The 15468-nt window shown below is 32.4% G+C and overlaps 1 protein-coding gene across 1 annotated transcript; it reads right to left on the minus strand.

Moving 5' to 3' along the window:
* Positions 1-1596: 1596 nt before the first annotated feature.
* KLRF2 (killer cell lectin like receptor F2) lies at positions 1597-14903 on the minus strand. The gene is given in 8 exon segments (XM_025995556.2): positions 1597-1714; positions 3647-3711; positions 3713-3724; positions 3986-4071; positions 4407-4493; positions 7642-7689; positions 11201-11299; positions 14834-14903. Coding segments are annotated over 8 exon segments (585 nt in total).
* Between the last annotated feature and the right edge of the window lie 565 nt (positions 14904-15468).

Genomic DNA, 15468 nt, shown 5'->3' on the forward strand with positions numbered 1-15468 from the left:
AGGAAGAGTAGGGTAGAGAAGCTGGGAGAAAAAGAGAATGTCTACATTACAAACACGTAGGAACATACAAAAAAGCCCTTTCTGCATGTTATAACGGAGATTTACTTCCTTAATTAGATACAGTTGAAACTTTCTGATAAAAGGAGATTCTTGCCTGCCTACTAGTCAGTGTTTACCCTGGCACTGTATGGGAATGCAAATGATTTGGCCAGTGTCAACATGTAATCAAGTATGAGCATTTATATCTGTGTATGATATTATCACCCAGAAGATTTGAAAAAATTAATTTTTTGGATTCCATTGTGTATTACAGTTGGATTAATAAATTCTGGCTTAGTTTAAGTTCAAGTTTTATTTGATTCATAATATAGATTTTATTTGTAGAGTTGGTTCATGGTTACAAATTAATTTTGTAAACTTTAGTAATTTAGAGTAATACATCCTCTTTTTTTCTTTGATTTGCAGTTACTAGGGTATAAATTCCTGATGGCTTACAATTTACTATCGTCAACTTGGAGAAATTAAGTAATGACCTTACTTCTATAATAGTGGACAGGAACTACTGCATTTATTTTGAAACACAAATGTGTTTTAAATACATGAGAGGAAAATAAGAAACTTCACTTTGTGAAGAATTTCAGTTAGAAAACTAAGGGAATGGGATTATTCTTAATATAACAATTTTAAATATAAATCATATATAAATTTGATTAAAGGGAAATAAGCTGTGGAATCACACAAAAAACAAGATTGTATATTACCTTAAATAGACATCTCATGCTTAAAACATCTGAGTATTTAATACCAGTTGAAAGTCTGATTTCTTTTTGATAAAAATTGAAGACAATTACCTTGGAGGAAAAGCCTACCTTGAAGAAAAAAATGTTATATCTATGTGCTTAGTCTATTGCTTCCCCAAATGCTCAGGAGTTAGAACCTAAGAAATAGGACACAAATAGGGTATCAGACAGGATTAGAAGATCAAATTTAATTATTTTTTAGACATTGAAATAATAGGAAACCGTGTTTTCTTGTTTAAAAATAAGTTATATTTCATTATTTTGAAGTATTATTTCTATATGGACTAGTTGAAAATGTTATATTTGTAATATTAAAAAAGAGACAACAGGCCCAAAATAGTAAGCCCATGTTACCAAACCAAAACTTAATATCTAATCTGCAGTTTTCACCTCCCCAGGAATATAATCTTAACTAGTCGGTTGAGAATTTTCTGGTTAACACTAGTGAGGTAATTCCACCTGATAGCCCCCAGTAGTGCCCAAAGAAAGGTGACCTTGCCCCAAATAATCTCTTACTGTTGTTTATTACTACCTTTTTTTCACCCCTCTCTGCCTTTAAAACCTTCCTTTTTCTGTAGCTCATTAGAGCTCCTTTTTACTTGTTAGATAGGATGCTTCCCAGTTCATGAATCATTGAATAAAGCCAATTAGATCTTTAAATTTACTCAGTTGAATTTTGTTTTAATAACATAGAAAAGAAGTAAACTTGCATTCCACAAAAGAAAGGATAGGCACTAATAACTTCCACATGCATTTATTCCAAATCTTTATTTAAACGCAGATTTGCTTTTGATGTTCAGAAAGCATCTCTTCAGCAAATGCCATTAAATTTGGAGTTACAGTCTTCAGAATATACCTGATTTCCTGTTATGAGAGCACAGCGCTTGTGATCCGTTGGTCCAATTATGAGAAAACTAAGAGATAAAGCATAGACATTTGAGCACTTATTTTAAAATAATGGTTATGTTTCTTAAACTCTTCTTCAGCCAAACATGTATAGGTAATTCTTCAGCAGCCAAAATGTGGCAGAGGTTTTAGAAAAGATTCTTCTTTTATTTTCAGTGATTGTATTCATGCACTCTTGATTTGCTTTCCCTTCACGCTCTTTCTCTTGGGATGTCTCTCTTATCTGAAGAATATTACTGTAGAAGTTCTAGCCTGAAGAGTAAAAAGCATCCCTGTCACTTCCTTCCCTCTCAACCCTTGAGTTGCATGTGATCATCAAGTTTTACCTCCAGACCAGTCCCTATATCCATTCACTCCTGGGCCAGGCTGCTACTGTCTTTCCCTTATCTCTGATCATAGTCTTTTGACTGAACTTCAATTTCAGTTTCACTTTCCATCTATTCATTCCCCACACAGCAAAATAATTTTCTATAAAATGTAATTAGATATTAAAAGTTTTTCTCTATTTTTAAAATTTTTTTGGAGAGGGAGAGTAGAGGGACAGGGAAGAGGTAGAAAAGCAATCTTAAGCAGGCTCCATATCCAGCGCAGAGCCTGATGGTAGGGGCCACACTAGATCATGACCTGAGCTGAAACCAAGAGTTGGACACTCAACTGACTGAGCCACCCAGGCACCCTTAAAATGTAAGTTTTTGGTAAAGACTGTGTGGTAATAGGTATCACGGGAGCTGCAAAGCAGTAACTTCATGCGGACTTTTTTTTTTAAGTTAAAGAATGAAGTTTAAGTTAAAGAATGAAGTTATATTCTTCATTGACTTTAATACTATGATAAGGAAAATACGTGAAGGTGCTCTAGTGACGTGTATAGAAAACAAGGCCATAGAGGAGAATATATAAATTGTATGTGACACTAAAGAATTTTAAAGCACTCTTACATACATTATCTCATGTTGTTCACCCAAGAACATTGTGAGGGAAGCTTCATCGTTCTTTTCATACAGATAAAGAAATTTATATCAATAAGTTTAGGAAAATATTCTTCTTTTTAAAAGATTTATTTATTTATTTTAGAGAGAGAGAGCAGTGAGAGGAGCAGAGAGTGAAGAGAGACTCTCAGACTCCCGGCTGAGCAGGGAGCCCAAAACAGAGCTCCAGCTCATGACTCCAAGCTCATGACTTGAGGCAAAATCAAGAGTCTGATGCTTAGAGCAGCCCAGGTGGCTCAGCGGTTTAGTGCCACATTCAGCTCAGGGTGTGATCCTAGAGTCCTGGTATCAAGTCCCACTTCAGCCTCCCTGCATGGAGCCTGCTTCTCCCACTGCCTGTGTCTCTGCCTCTCTCTCTCTCTCTCTCTCTCTCTCTCGTAAATAAATAAAAAAATCTTTAAAAAAATGTGAAAAAAAAAAAGGTGTGATGCTTAACTGACAGAGCTACCCAGGTACTCCAAGTTTAGAATATTCTAGGGGCAAAATTTCGAACTCCTGCTTTCTGATTTCTGCTTGAGAGATGTTTTTATACATTCCAAATGCTTTTATTTATAGGGTAATTTTACCTTGCATTTATTATACAGTAGATAGTTGCTGAAATTATTTTAAATGAGGTCTAATGGGCTTAAAAATTATAGTCATTATCATTTCTTAGCTATTAAAATTTCCAGATATCAGAGTGAGCACTCTATTCTACTTCTCATTATTAGTACATGTTAAAAAAGGAGAGAGGAAGCAAAGAAAGGGATAAATTTATAAAAAAGAGAAGAAGGGAAAAGGAGGGAGAGAAGGAAGAGAAGAAGGAGGAGGAAAGATTTTAAAAATAGCCTGGACATCATGGAAGCTTATTAAAAATATTTTTCTATCAATAAAACAATATCACTGCTGCCATTCTTCCCTCTCAAATAATTACTTACTCATTTTTTTTCCACAAAAGGGTGTTTATTTATCCACATCCATTTTCCTGGGGATGTAACATATAGTCCAATCCAACCAGGACTTCCAGGTTTTAAAGTCCTCTTGTATGAACTCCTTAAAAGGAAATGGTATATTCATTTATTAATTTATTGAAAAAAATTTCAGTGCTCTCTATAAATATGGCACTATGCCAGACATCGATGAAATGGTATATAATCATTTCTTTAATAAAGAATAGTTTTTTAAAAAAATAAACAATAGTAATTATATAATGACTAATGAATGTTCAAAACAATGACTAAATCACCCATGCTTCTTAGAATTGCACCTAGCAAGTCTTCCTTGGGTACTTAGATCCTGTTTTTGATCCCTTACCAGCTCTTTAAAAGTTTGGATCACTGGTAAATGTGCTTGTAGATTTGCACAATCATGTTGACTCTCGGAGGAGGGGGCAAGATGGCAGAAGGGGAGGGTCCCCAAGTCACCTGTCCCCAACAAGTTACCTAGATAACTTTCAAATCATCCTGAAAACCTATGAATTTGGTCTGAGATTTAAAGAGAAAACAGCTGGAATGCTACAGTGAGAAGAGTTCACGTTTCTATCAAGTACAACTTGGTTTTGGCCACTCTGCACTGAGCAAAATGACTAGAAGGAAAAACTCCCCTCAAAAGAAAGAATCAGAAACAATCCTCTCTCCCACAGAGTTACAAATTTGGATTGCAATTCAATGTCAAGGAGCCAATTCAGAAGCACAATTATAAAGCTACTGGTGGTTCTAAGAAAAATCATGTTGACTCTCATTCCAAGTTTTAGAAGAAATTGAAAACATGTAGCATTTCTTTTGGTTCAGCAGCCAGTCTTTTGAGCACAAATAATTATTTCCTAAAGGAAAATATAGAAAGAAAATTAGACTTTACAGTCAAAAAAGTGTGAATAGTACCATATGTGATTAAAGGGCAGCTCTATTAGCAGAAGAAGAATGAGATTAATTCATTAATCTGTATATTTCTGGAATAGAAGCAGGATTTGGGGTAAGGGGTTGGGGAGAAAGAAGAATGTGACTTCTGACCCCCATAATTAGAAGTAACAAATATTTAATATTTTTGATTATTTATAACTAACATAAGTGAGAATCTATTGCTCAATCTCTCTACTATTTCGTCTAATTCCTTTTCTTGAGGTTGTCCTTACAACCTGAACTTCATTTTCATGAGATTGTTTACCATCAGCATTACTTACATTATTGCACTGGATATTTTGATCCACTTTCCTGTGCTTTTCATTCACAGTGTATCCTTGAACTTGAATAGACTCTCTTTAGACTTCCCTTCCTTCTTCATCTAAATTAAACTTAAATTGTGTGGTTTAATTGTACTTCCATCTCAAAAACAAAGTCCTTAACCTAGTTGTTTGTGAACATCTCCTTGTCTTCTACCTGACTGGAGAGTTGTCAAGATGACTGTCATATTCATCTTTGAATTTCCTATCATATAGCCCTTTGATTATAGTATTTAATTGTTGAATGATTGAATTAAAGAGCATGTCATATTTTTCATTGCTAATATTTTAGTTTGTCATATATGAGCTTAAATTTTTATAAAAATGTATTTTAGGAAATTGAATTAATATGTGTAACTAAGATGGGAAATAAAAGTAACATCGGTACAGATGAGGAAGACTATCAAGGAATAATTTTGAATGTATAAAATGTCATATATATTCTTAACTCATTGATATATTTTATACCAGGGCAAGCACTGCCAATCCTGAACAACCATAACTTTACAAAATATTTGTAGACTCAGGATAATTCAAATCTATTGTCAATTATACCAGTACATAGGCTGTGCATTAAAAAGTATAAGATGACTTCAACTATTCCTCTCAGTTTATGACTTGAAAGAAACTATTTACTATTATTATCAAGAAGAGGTCATTTAGACTAAGTAACTGCATTATGTGACTATTGATAGAGTGGTCAATAAAGTATAGTTGTAGAGCTGCAAAACACACTAAAAATGTTCTAAATGTTTAGTGTAATATATTAAAATGTAAAAAGAAAGGATACAAAATGTGGATACCAATTGTCCAAAAGAATTATTACAGTGAACTCAGGTTCAAGTGCTATCTTTTAAAATAAGAAGAAATATCCTGGGGATGAGGATGGAATAAAATATTTATTGAGCAACACTTTGTACCAATTCCTGTCTCAGATGCTTTACATAATAATAACAACAAACACTATAGCGGGCCAGGTGGGTTTCCTAACATGTTTAGTTTTTAAAACTATATGATAGAGGAACATGTTAAATGACACCATGGACATATGAGCAGAAAAATCCAGAATATGAGAAATTATACATAACCATGATCCATTCTTCTTTTTCTGACAAATAAATGGCAAAGAGAAAATAGAAGGAGTTAAGGGGATCTACAGATTAAGAGACACAAGAGACATTTTAACCACATGCCAGTTGTGGTCTTTGTTCTGATTCTGATCCTAACAAATCAAATGAAAGAAACAAAAAAGACATTTTAACGCTGACTGGATAGTAAATGATCTTAAGCATTACTGATGATTTTGTTTTAGGAATTGTGGTGGATAGAATTAAAAAATTCTTAGGGAAGTTCTAAAATCTCTCAAGACTCCTGCCCCCTAGTCTATCCTCTGCATGAAATTCCCTTTCTTTTGGAGTCAGAACTGTGAATATGATGGAATATCATTCCCATGATTAAGTTATATAGTTTGGCAAGATGAGAAGATTTTAAAGACTACAGAAAGGTTCCCAGTCAGTTGATTTTGAGTAAATGAAGAGATTATCCCAGGTGGGCCTGACTTAATCAGATGTGAGATCTTAAGAACAGGACTGAGTCTTTTCTAAAGAGAAAGGTAATTTCTATTTTAAGAATTGGGTTTTCATGTTTTGAGAGACCAGAGTGACACATGGCAAAGAAATGAAGGGGTTCTATATGAGACTACAGTTGCCCTGGATGACAGCCAGCAAGAAAGAAGTGAATTCAGTCTTACAAATAGGAGTAACTGAATTGTACTAAAAGCCACATGAGCTTGCAAGAGGAACCTCAGCTAGAGAAAGATGTGTGATCTTGTTAACACCTAAACTATATCCTATGAGACCCTGAATAGAAGATTGAGCTAAATTGTGCCCAGACTCCCAACCCATGGAAAATGTGAGGTAATAAATAATTATTGTCTTAAACTGCTAAGTATGTGGTAATTTGTTACATATCCAGAGAAAAGTAACACAGGATGTATAATGGTATTGTGTTTGTGTAAAGAAACAGGAGCCCTTAACTGTAATAATTACATACTGATATATTTAAATATTAAATTCTAACAGGTATCAAGCTGATCATTGCTTTAATGTAATCTGGCTTGGGGAGTGATGATGGGGAAGACATAATTAATACTGATTAGATACTGACATGTTGATCCTGTTTGAAAGGTACATGGAGATTTATTATACAAGTCTTTACTTTTATTTTTCATAATCCAAATCTCAAAATATAATATCTTATGAAGTAGACTTTATTATTTTATGTGCATTATGGGCTGGCAAGCTGGAGACCCAGGGAAGAGGTGATATTGAAGCTCCTATACAAAAGCAGTCTGGAGGGCCAATTCCCTTTTCCATTGGGGAACCTTAGTATTTTTTTTTCTCTCTTAAGGCTTTTGATTGGTTGGATGAGACCCAGGCATAGTATAGAAGGTAATCTGCTTTACTCAAAATCTACTAATTTAAATGCCAATCTTATTAAAAAGTAATTTCACAGCAACATCTAGACCAGTTTTGGTCAAATATCTGAGTACTGTGTGTGGCCCAGCCAAGTCAACACTAAAATTAACCATCAACCTTGGTTTAATATTTAATATTAATACACTAAATATTCTATGATGTAGGTATTATATCCCACTTGAAAGTTTAGAAAATTCCTGTATAATCTGCCTAAATTCATGTGACCAGTTGGAATCTCTTCATTCAGATATAGAGCAGACAAAAAGGAACATTACCTACTAGAGGGCTGATAATTGCTTTTTGGGAGAAATCCATTCTTTTACCTGTACTCAGTTCAAAGAAAAAAATATAGTGAGAAACATTTGAAAATGAATAGCAACCTACGTATGTGAGAATAAAAAGAACAAAACAAGGACAGTCAATTAAAATTCAAAGTCCCTTTCTTCTACTGTTTTTACTCTTCTCTTTCCCGAGAAGTAGCCCCCCCCCCTTTTTTTTTTTTACCATATCTACTCCTACTCTTTAGGTGCTGATAACAATTCTAAATATTATGTGCATTCTTAAACTCCATATCTATCACTTTTTGTACATTATTTTCTTTTTCCTGCTGAACTTTTAAATTAATGTTATTTCTTCTTGGTCTAGACCAAAACCAAAACAAAACAAAACAAAACTCCTTGTACCATATCAATTTCCTTTAGCATCTTGTAGCATTATTTGTAGATTGTTTTCATACAGCCTGAATTCATTGTTTTCCAGGAACACAGAACAGCTGATACGTGAAATGTCTTTTCATTACATTTTTTTAAAGATTTCATTTATTTATTCATGATAGACACAGAGAAAGAGAGAGAGGCAGACACACAGGCAGAGGGAGAAGCAGGCTCCATGCTGGGAGCCCAACATGGGACTCGATCCCGGGACCCCAGGATCATGCCCTGGGCCGAAGGCAAGCGCTTAAACCACTGAGCCACCCATGCTGCCCTTTTCATTACATTCTTGCACTAGTTTCACTCTAAAATCAGCACACACACACACACACACACACACACACACACACACCTCTCCCTTCTTTATTTGTTCCAAATGTATGCATGAAAAAATTATATTGCTTGATTATTCTTGTTTTAAACTTAGGTTAAAATCAAATTTATTCACAATTTGAAGGCATTACTACAATGGTGCCCTTTTATGTACATTTAAAAATCTGATGCCAGTTTCTCTTTGGGAGAAACTAATTCTTTATGTAAACTTTTAGGATCATGTCTTTATCCATGATGTCCTGAAATATGAAGTGGATAGATCAATTATCTATCTATCTATCTATCTATCTATCTATCTACCATCTGTTATCTATCTATCTATCTATGTATCTAGCATCTATCTATCCACCTGTATCTATCTATCCATCCATTTATCATCTATCTATATCTATTTGCATATCCTATTCTGAATTTGGTAGGCTCCTATAAGCTGGAAATTCATGGTTCGGGGCTTTGTTTGTTTTCTCCTGAAAAAAAATTTATATTATATAAATATGTAAATATACAAATATATAAATATACATATTTATTTTATTATTTCATGTCTATTTTTCCCCCGATTCTCTTAGAGAGACATTATCTTGTCTGGATGGACAATATTTTGTGTCTTTGTCTCAGATTTTTTTATACTTATTGATATTTATTGATTTTTTTCTGGACACTTTTCTCTATACTCTGGGATATTTCATTAGCTACCACAAATTTTTAGATAGAACACAGGAAACAGTCAAGCTATGCAGTAAACCACTACACTACTCTCTTTTTCCACTCCAGAACCACAATAAGGGGACACATGCCTTTTGTACCAGCCACCACTCCACAAGTAAGGAGACTTCGTTTGTTCTAGTTATGTATCTCATTTGTTTTTGTTTTTTGATTTTGGTATGATATAGTGGCAAATGCTACTATGTGAGTGCAGTAAAAGGTTGTCAAGACAATAATCTAAAAGAGCATTCCTTAGAAAGTGTTCCAGCTAATTACTTTTCTTTAGACTTCTCTTTACATTTTGTACTCTCCTTTCTGAAAAAGAGTCCTGCCAGGGTTTTGCCATAAGAAATAGTTTCATCTACATAGGGTTGTTTGCTGTACTTTCTTTACACTGTGATTCTCTCCATTGATGAATCCAATAACACTATCCCCACTGCTTCTCATTTCCTTTCCAGTGTTCTACCCTTTCCATACCTCGTGCTCTTATTAATTTATTCTAGTTTGATACATTTTGCTGGTCTAATCCAGAAACTTGGGAGAGAGTAGATGTAAATATTTATAGTCAATACTTTGTTTTGAACCTGGAAAATATTTTTAAACTGGTCAAATGTAAGCACAAATTTAATAGAAACAAATATTGAAATTGCTATTAATTTGTTAGAATAATATCACTGGGAAAAAATATTGTCCCTACTAATATTTTATCAGTGTGTCAAATTTCATTGATTTCTTCTCAATAACATCTTTCTCTAAAGCAATGATTATTGCACCAGTTATATATTTTATCACTTATATATTACAGAAAAGAGAAGTGAGTCTCAGCAGGTCAATGGTAGCCTGTAAATACCATATTTAGTGCCTAAAAGAGACCATATATCCTGAATTTTGAGGGCTTAAAAAAACTCTAATAATTATTAAAATATGTACAACTAGAATTGCTGGTTAGCAGATACTAATGCTTACTTAGATGGACTCATGAAAACTAATATCAGTCATCTAATGTTGACTGTTAACTAGGTAGAGAATTTCATATTATTAGAATTTGATTTCAAGTAAAAGTTGAACATATTTGAGGAATATTATTGGTTGACAACTTCCCAGTAAAAATGCTGTATAAAGTACAGAAAAATTACATTAAATAGAATATTTAGTTGGTATTTAAAATATCTGATATTTTCCCAGTTGTATTAGGAAAAATACAAAAACAAATTTAATCACTCAAAACAAAAACAGATCCTTTATTTCTTTGTCTTCTTCAGTGAAGTTGCCTTGAGACTCACTCATATTCAAACATCTCATCTCAAAGGCCACCAGAGTTTATGTTTCCATGTCAATATTACATATAAAATAGAACCCATGTTAGCCCTACATTTTTAAGAATGACTGTTTCAAGAGAAAAAGAGAAAATTATAGAAATTCATGAATTGGAATTGGTCTTGTTGTTTCAAAAAGAACAACTATAGATTATGCTCATTAAATATCACTTTAGGGTAAAAAAGTCACAGAAGTACATTTAAAATGATTTTTAAATGGATCATTTGTCTTTTTTAACCATCACATTGGTACATTTAAATCATAATCTCTGAAAATAGTACCAATGAACACATACTCTTTTTGTCAAGATACATCACCAATGTTTGATAAAATGAGTCAACTTTTTAGTGGAGGCTCTTTATAAGAAAAGATGTTGAATAAATGTTAATTTTATATTTGACTTTCTTAGTTTTTCTTACATTTAAAGTAATTTTGAATATTACCAATTTATGGCTACAATGTGGAGTTGATCTTGATATTAAGAAGAATTAAAAATTGGGGTACCTGGGTGACTCACTTGGTTAGGTGTCCAACTCTTGATTTTTGGCTTAGGTTGTGGTATCAGAATTATGAGATCAAGCCTCCCTATCAGGATCCCTCCCTGCCCCTAGTGGGCAGTCTGCTTGAGATTCTCTTTCTCCCTCTTCCTCTGACCCTCTCCCCCACTTGTGTACACATGTTTTCTTTCTTTCTTCTCTGAAATAATTTTTTTTAAAAATTAAAATATAAGTTCCAAAAGTGCAAAAGTAAATGAAAACTCCATACTCACCCCAAAAGTTCAGGCAAATCAGTGTGATCATAAAAATAAGGATCCCAATGCAGCTGCATACTAGCATAAGACAATAATATTGTAGATACAGGGAGAAACATGAAATATAGAGTTTTTTTGGTGAAGATTAGAGCTTATTGATGATTCACTTTATAAAAATGTTCCTGTTTATTTTTATTACAAGATAATCCATGCTTATTATAGAAGTGACACTAAAATTTATGATTAATTGAAAATTTGAAAATGAAAAATATTTATAGTCCAAATCCAAAGAGATGTTACTGTTATTTAACATGTTGGGTTGTATTGTCATTGTCTTGTTTTGTTAATTATTTGGTGATGGTCTTGATGACTTAAAATGATTTATTAAATTCTATTAACAAATTCACTTATTTATTAATGAATTTATGTAAATAATATACATAATTTATAGTTAATGTAGTGTTATATATGTATTTATGTTAATATATAAAATATAAAAGAAATGTATATTTTATATTGTCTACATAGAATACGATATATTAAATAATATAAATGTATTGTATCTAGAATAGTTCTAGATATAATATATATAATGTTATTATAAATGGAATTATTTTTCTTAATTTTATTTTTGGATTATTCCTTGCCATGTGCATATGTACTACATGTATTATTTATTTTGACAATTCACTGTTAGAAATAAAAGAAAGAAAGAAAACATTTATTGAACTTCTATTATATACCAATCACAATACTAGTAATATTCATGCTATTTCACCTTTATACATGATATATTGTATTCTCCTGGATGACTTTTTGGACAGGAATCGGTGTCAGTCTAAGCATCATAGATCTCTGATTAATGGTGCTTATATAGAATTCATGCCACAGTACTCCCTTGGGTCACAGTTGGCAGGAATGATCCCTTCACAAAGGAGGAAACAGGGAGCATCTAAAAACATTGGGTAGGAATATATATACATATACATATACATATACATATACATATACACACATATATATATGCACAAGATATATAAATATATATATATATATATTTTTTAGATTTAAAAGCATTTAATGACATAGCATATATTTAACAGGGCAAAAGTTGAGAGGTACAGGTCAGACGACTGAGCACTAGGCCAAGTGACCACCTCTCTACTCAGGCCCAGCCTCTGGAGTTCATTCCTATCAATACCATTTTGATTGTGCAGTAAGATGAAAATTTTGTCACTACAATCGTTACAGTGACAAAGAAATGCACACTATGTATCAAAGAGCAAGGTAGTGAAGCTAATTATAATGCAGTGTGGCAACACAGGAGCAAGTAACCATTAGAGTAACATGACTTTGTCCAGTAAATGCTTCAGTTCCACTTGTACACTTACTAATGATTTAAAGGGTTTATTATACATCTAGTATTCAATATATATATAGTTATTCTCTTTCAATTTTATGTATTTTCCATCACATCTGAGCACTTTTGAACAAGTTGGATATATATACTCTCCACAAACAAGGTGAACACAGATATCCTTTTGCATGCAGATATCGTAGAAAATTGTCTCAATCTAGCCATGCTAGTCAATTTGTCATCCTGGCCAAAGAGCAAGTCAAATAATCTGATATTCAGATGATTATTCTTCAGTTTTTGTTAGTTTATAAAAAAGCAAGGACTTAATACCAAACCTTGGTTGTACATTTCACAATTTAACTTTTGAGTTATAATAAAAAGTGCTGTTTCTCAAATCTGAGTAATATGTGTATGTTTTACTTTCATTTTTAAGGACTTAATGCATCTGATTATGTATAGTACACACTTATAGAATGTCCTGTATGGAGTAAAACTTTTGAAATTTACTAATCAATTGTCTGTATTACAGAATAAATCCAAAATAAGTTTTTTTTTTCTTGCTTTTACTTCTGCTTTAGCAAAAGTAAAAAGGCCTCTACTTAGCTGAAAATCCTCAAAATACATTTCTGTGGTTTTATGATACCAATCCTGGTATAGAGATCTGCAGTTAACTGGTTCCATATTTTGCTAGAAAGAGAAATTTTAAGCTCATTCCCAATAAGATTATAACTATAAATTAAAAGTTATTTTTATACATATAAACCAAAATATACATACTACATAAATTCAGATAAAGAGAGAGTTAAGTACCTAAAGTGCATTACCATAGCCCATTCTGGAATTCTCAACTGGCCATTGGCCAATATCTGGAGTAATATTAAGAAATCATTCTGTGAAATCTGTTATCACTCCTGCAAGAGCACTATTGTGTTATCTATATCTGCTTTATAATCAGAAATTTTTCTTTCTGGATTTAGTACCAGGATTAATCACATTTGTCTTAAGCATAGGTGTGACTATGATGCAAGCTGAATAATTAATAATGCTTCACTTACTCATCAAAACAAAGAAGCTTAGAAACAAATTTATAATGAGCATAAACATGCTGACATTACACACATTTTGCTAATTGCAGCCCTAATTTATTTTTCTTGCCTTATCCTTCTTTCACTCACAATGTAAATAGATGTTTTATGTACCTATACTCAGATTTTATACATTTTTATTCACTTTATTATAAGGTGGCTTAGAAATTAAAGAAAAAGTAGTCAATAATTTAGTTTAACATCCACATAAACTACCATAAGAGAGGTTGGCTTTATTTTAAGTAAGAATTATGAGATTTAAAAAGAAAAAGATTTCCCCCAAGGCCACACATTTACTCTGTGGGGCTTAGGATCCAATTTAGTCTATTTGATTCCAATGGTCCTATTTTTTACTACATCAGAGTAGGTCACTAGTGAAAAAGGACATGTTTGCTTCCTGATATTTAGAAACAAATAGCACATGAAGATGTTCAACAAGAGTCCAGAGGGTAGAGCTGTGGTTGTGATCAACAATTTTAGATTCCTGGCCCTTGTCCCAGCCTACATCATGGCTATTTCAACAGGATTGCTTTACAAATTCTTTATAGATATCAATATATTGTTTATTAAACATATCTATAGAATCTGGGACAGATCTGAAAGCAAGCAAACACAGAAACAAACTTTGACCCAAATATAGCAGCCCTAAAGTACCGAAGGTTAGTTTTATTTTGCCCTTCTCTCATTTCCAATGGATTATTCTGCCAATCTTATGGATCTTTTGTGAAGATTAAAAAATACAATATGTATACATAAAAATGCTTTTTATGCTATAAAACACTATAGAATCCCTGCTACTCCCACCATTAGTACTAGATTTTTACTTTCCCAGGATGGTAGGTATCTTCATATACATATCCTACCCATATAATTGCATCCAAGAATCTTATATTTTGTAAGATGAATAATTTCTGTAAAAATGCTATTTTTGACCTTTTACTTGAAAATTATACTTTTTACTTATGCTATAACATTGAGGGGATTATACATCATTGTATTAGTATTTCTCTGTCTTTGTGGCTTGCAAAAATACTGCATTTTTCATGTTTGCACAAATCTAAATAATGTATCATAGACAATTTATGATCTTGTTTAAGTCCCAGAATATAATTAATTTTAATTCTTTAAAATTTTCAAAGATATTAATCTTTTTAAGAGAGTAATGCAATTTCAAGCTGGAATTGGAATGAGGGAAGACAATATTCCTACCTTTAGATTTCTGCCTGAATTTGAAACGATTCTTGTAATCCAATACCATATAACCATCTGCATTCTCCATATTTTAATGTGATATTACCCAGAAAATAGTATAAAAGAAATGGAAAATACTTTTAGCCTTACGTATTTCTCCTAGGCACAATATACCAAAAACTGAAAGGAAGTCCAAAAAATACTCAAAATTTACTCAGGCATGGCTGTTTAAAACCACACAGGATGTGTTGATAAAATACAAATGAATAGCCAAGTTAATTTCTGGTTAAACTTCTGTATCTTCAAGGTAAAAGTATAGCCACTATACTGTTCCATTTTTCAACAGATATTTATTGTGCATTTACCATGTACCAGCCAGTTGTCTGCAGTGTATTAGGACCATAATAGTGAACAAGATAAAAATGCCTGCTATCCTCATGCCTTTTATATTCTAGTAAAAGAAAAAAAAATGAAATAAACGAAATAAATATCAAACAAATGAGAGAACAGTGTCTATCTAGCCAGTTCAGAATAAAATTTTAAATTAAAAGAAAAATTATTTAAAAAATTTTTAATTAAAAATAAAATAATAAAATAAATAAATAAAAGAAAAGAAAAATTAAAATATCCATCTTGCTAGTTGGGGGCACATC

Source organism: Vulpes vulpes, chromosome 8, assembly GCF_048418805.1.
Source record: "Vulpes vulpes isolate BD-2025 chromosome 8, VulVul3, whole genome shotgun sequence".
NCBI classification, from domain to species: Eukaryota; Metazoa; Chordata; class Mammalia; order Carnivora; family Canidae; genus Vulpes; species Vulpes vulpes.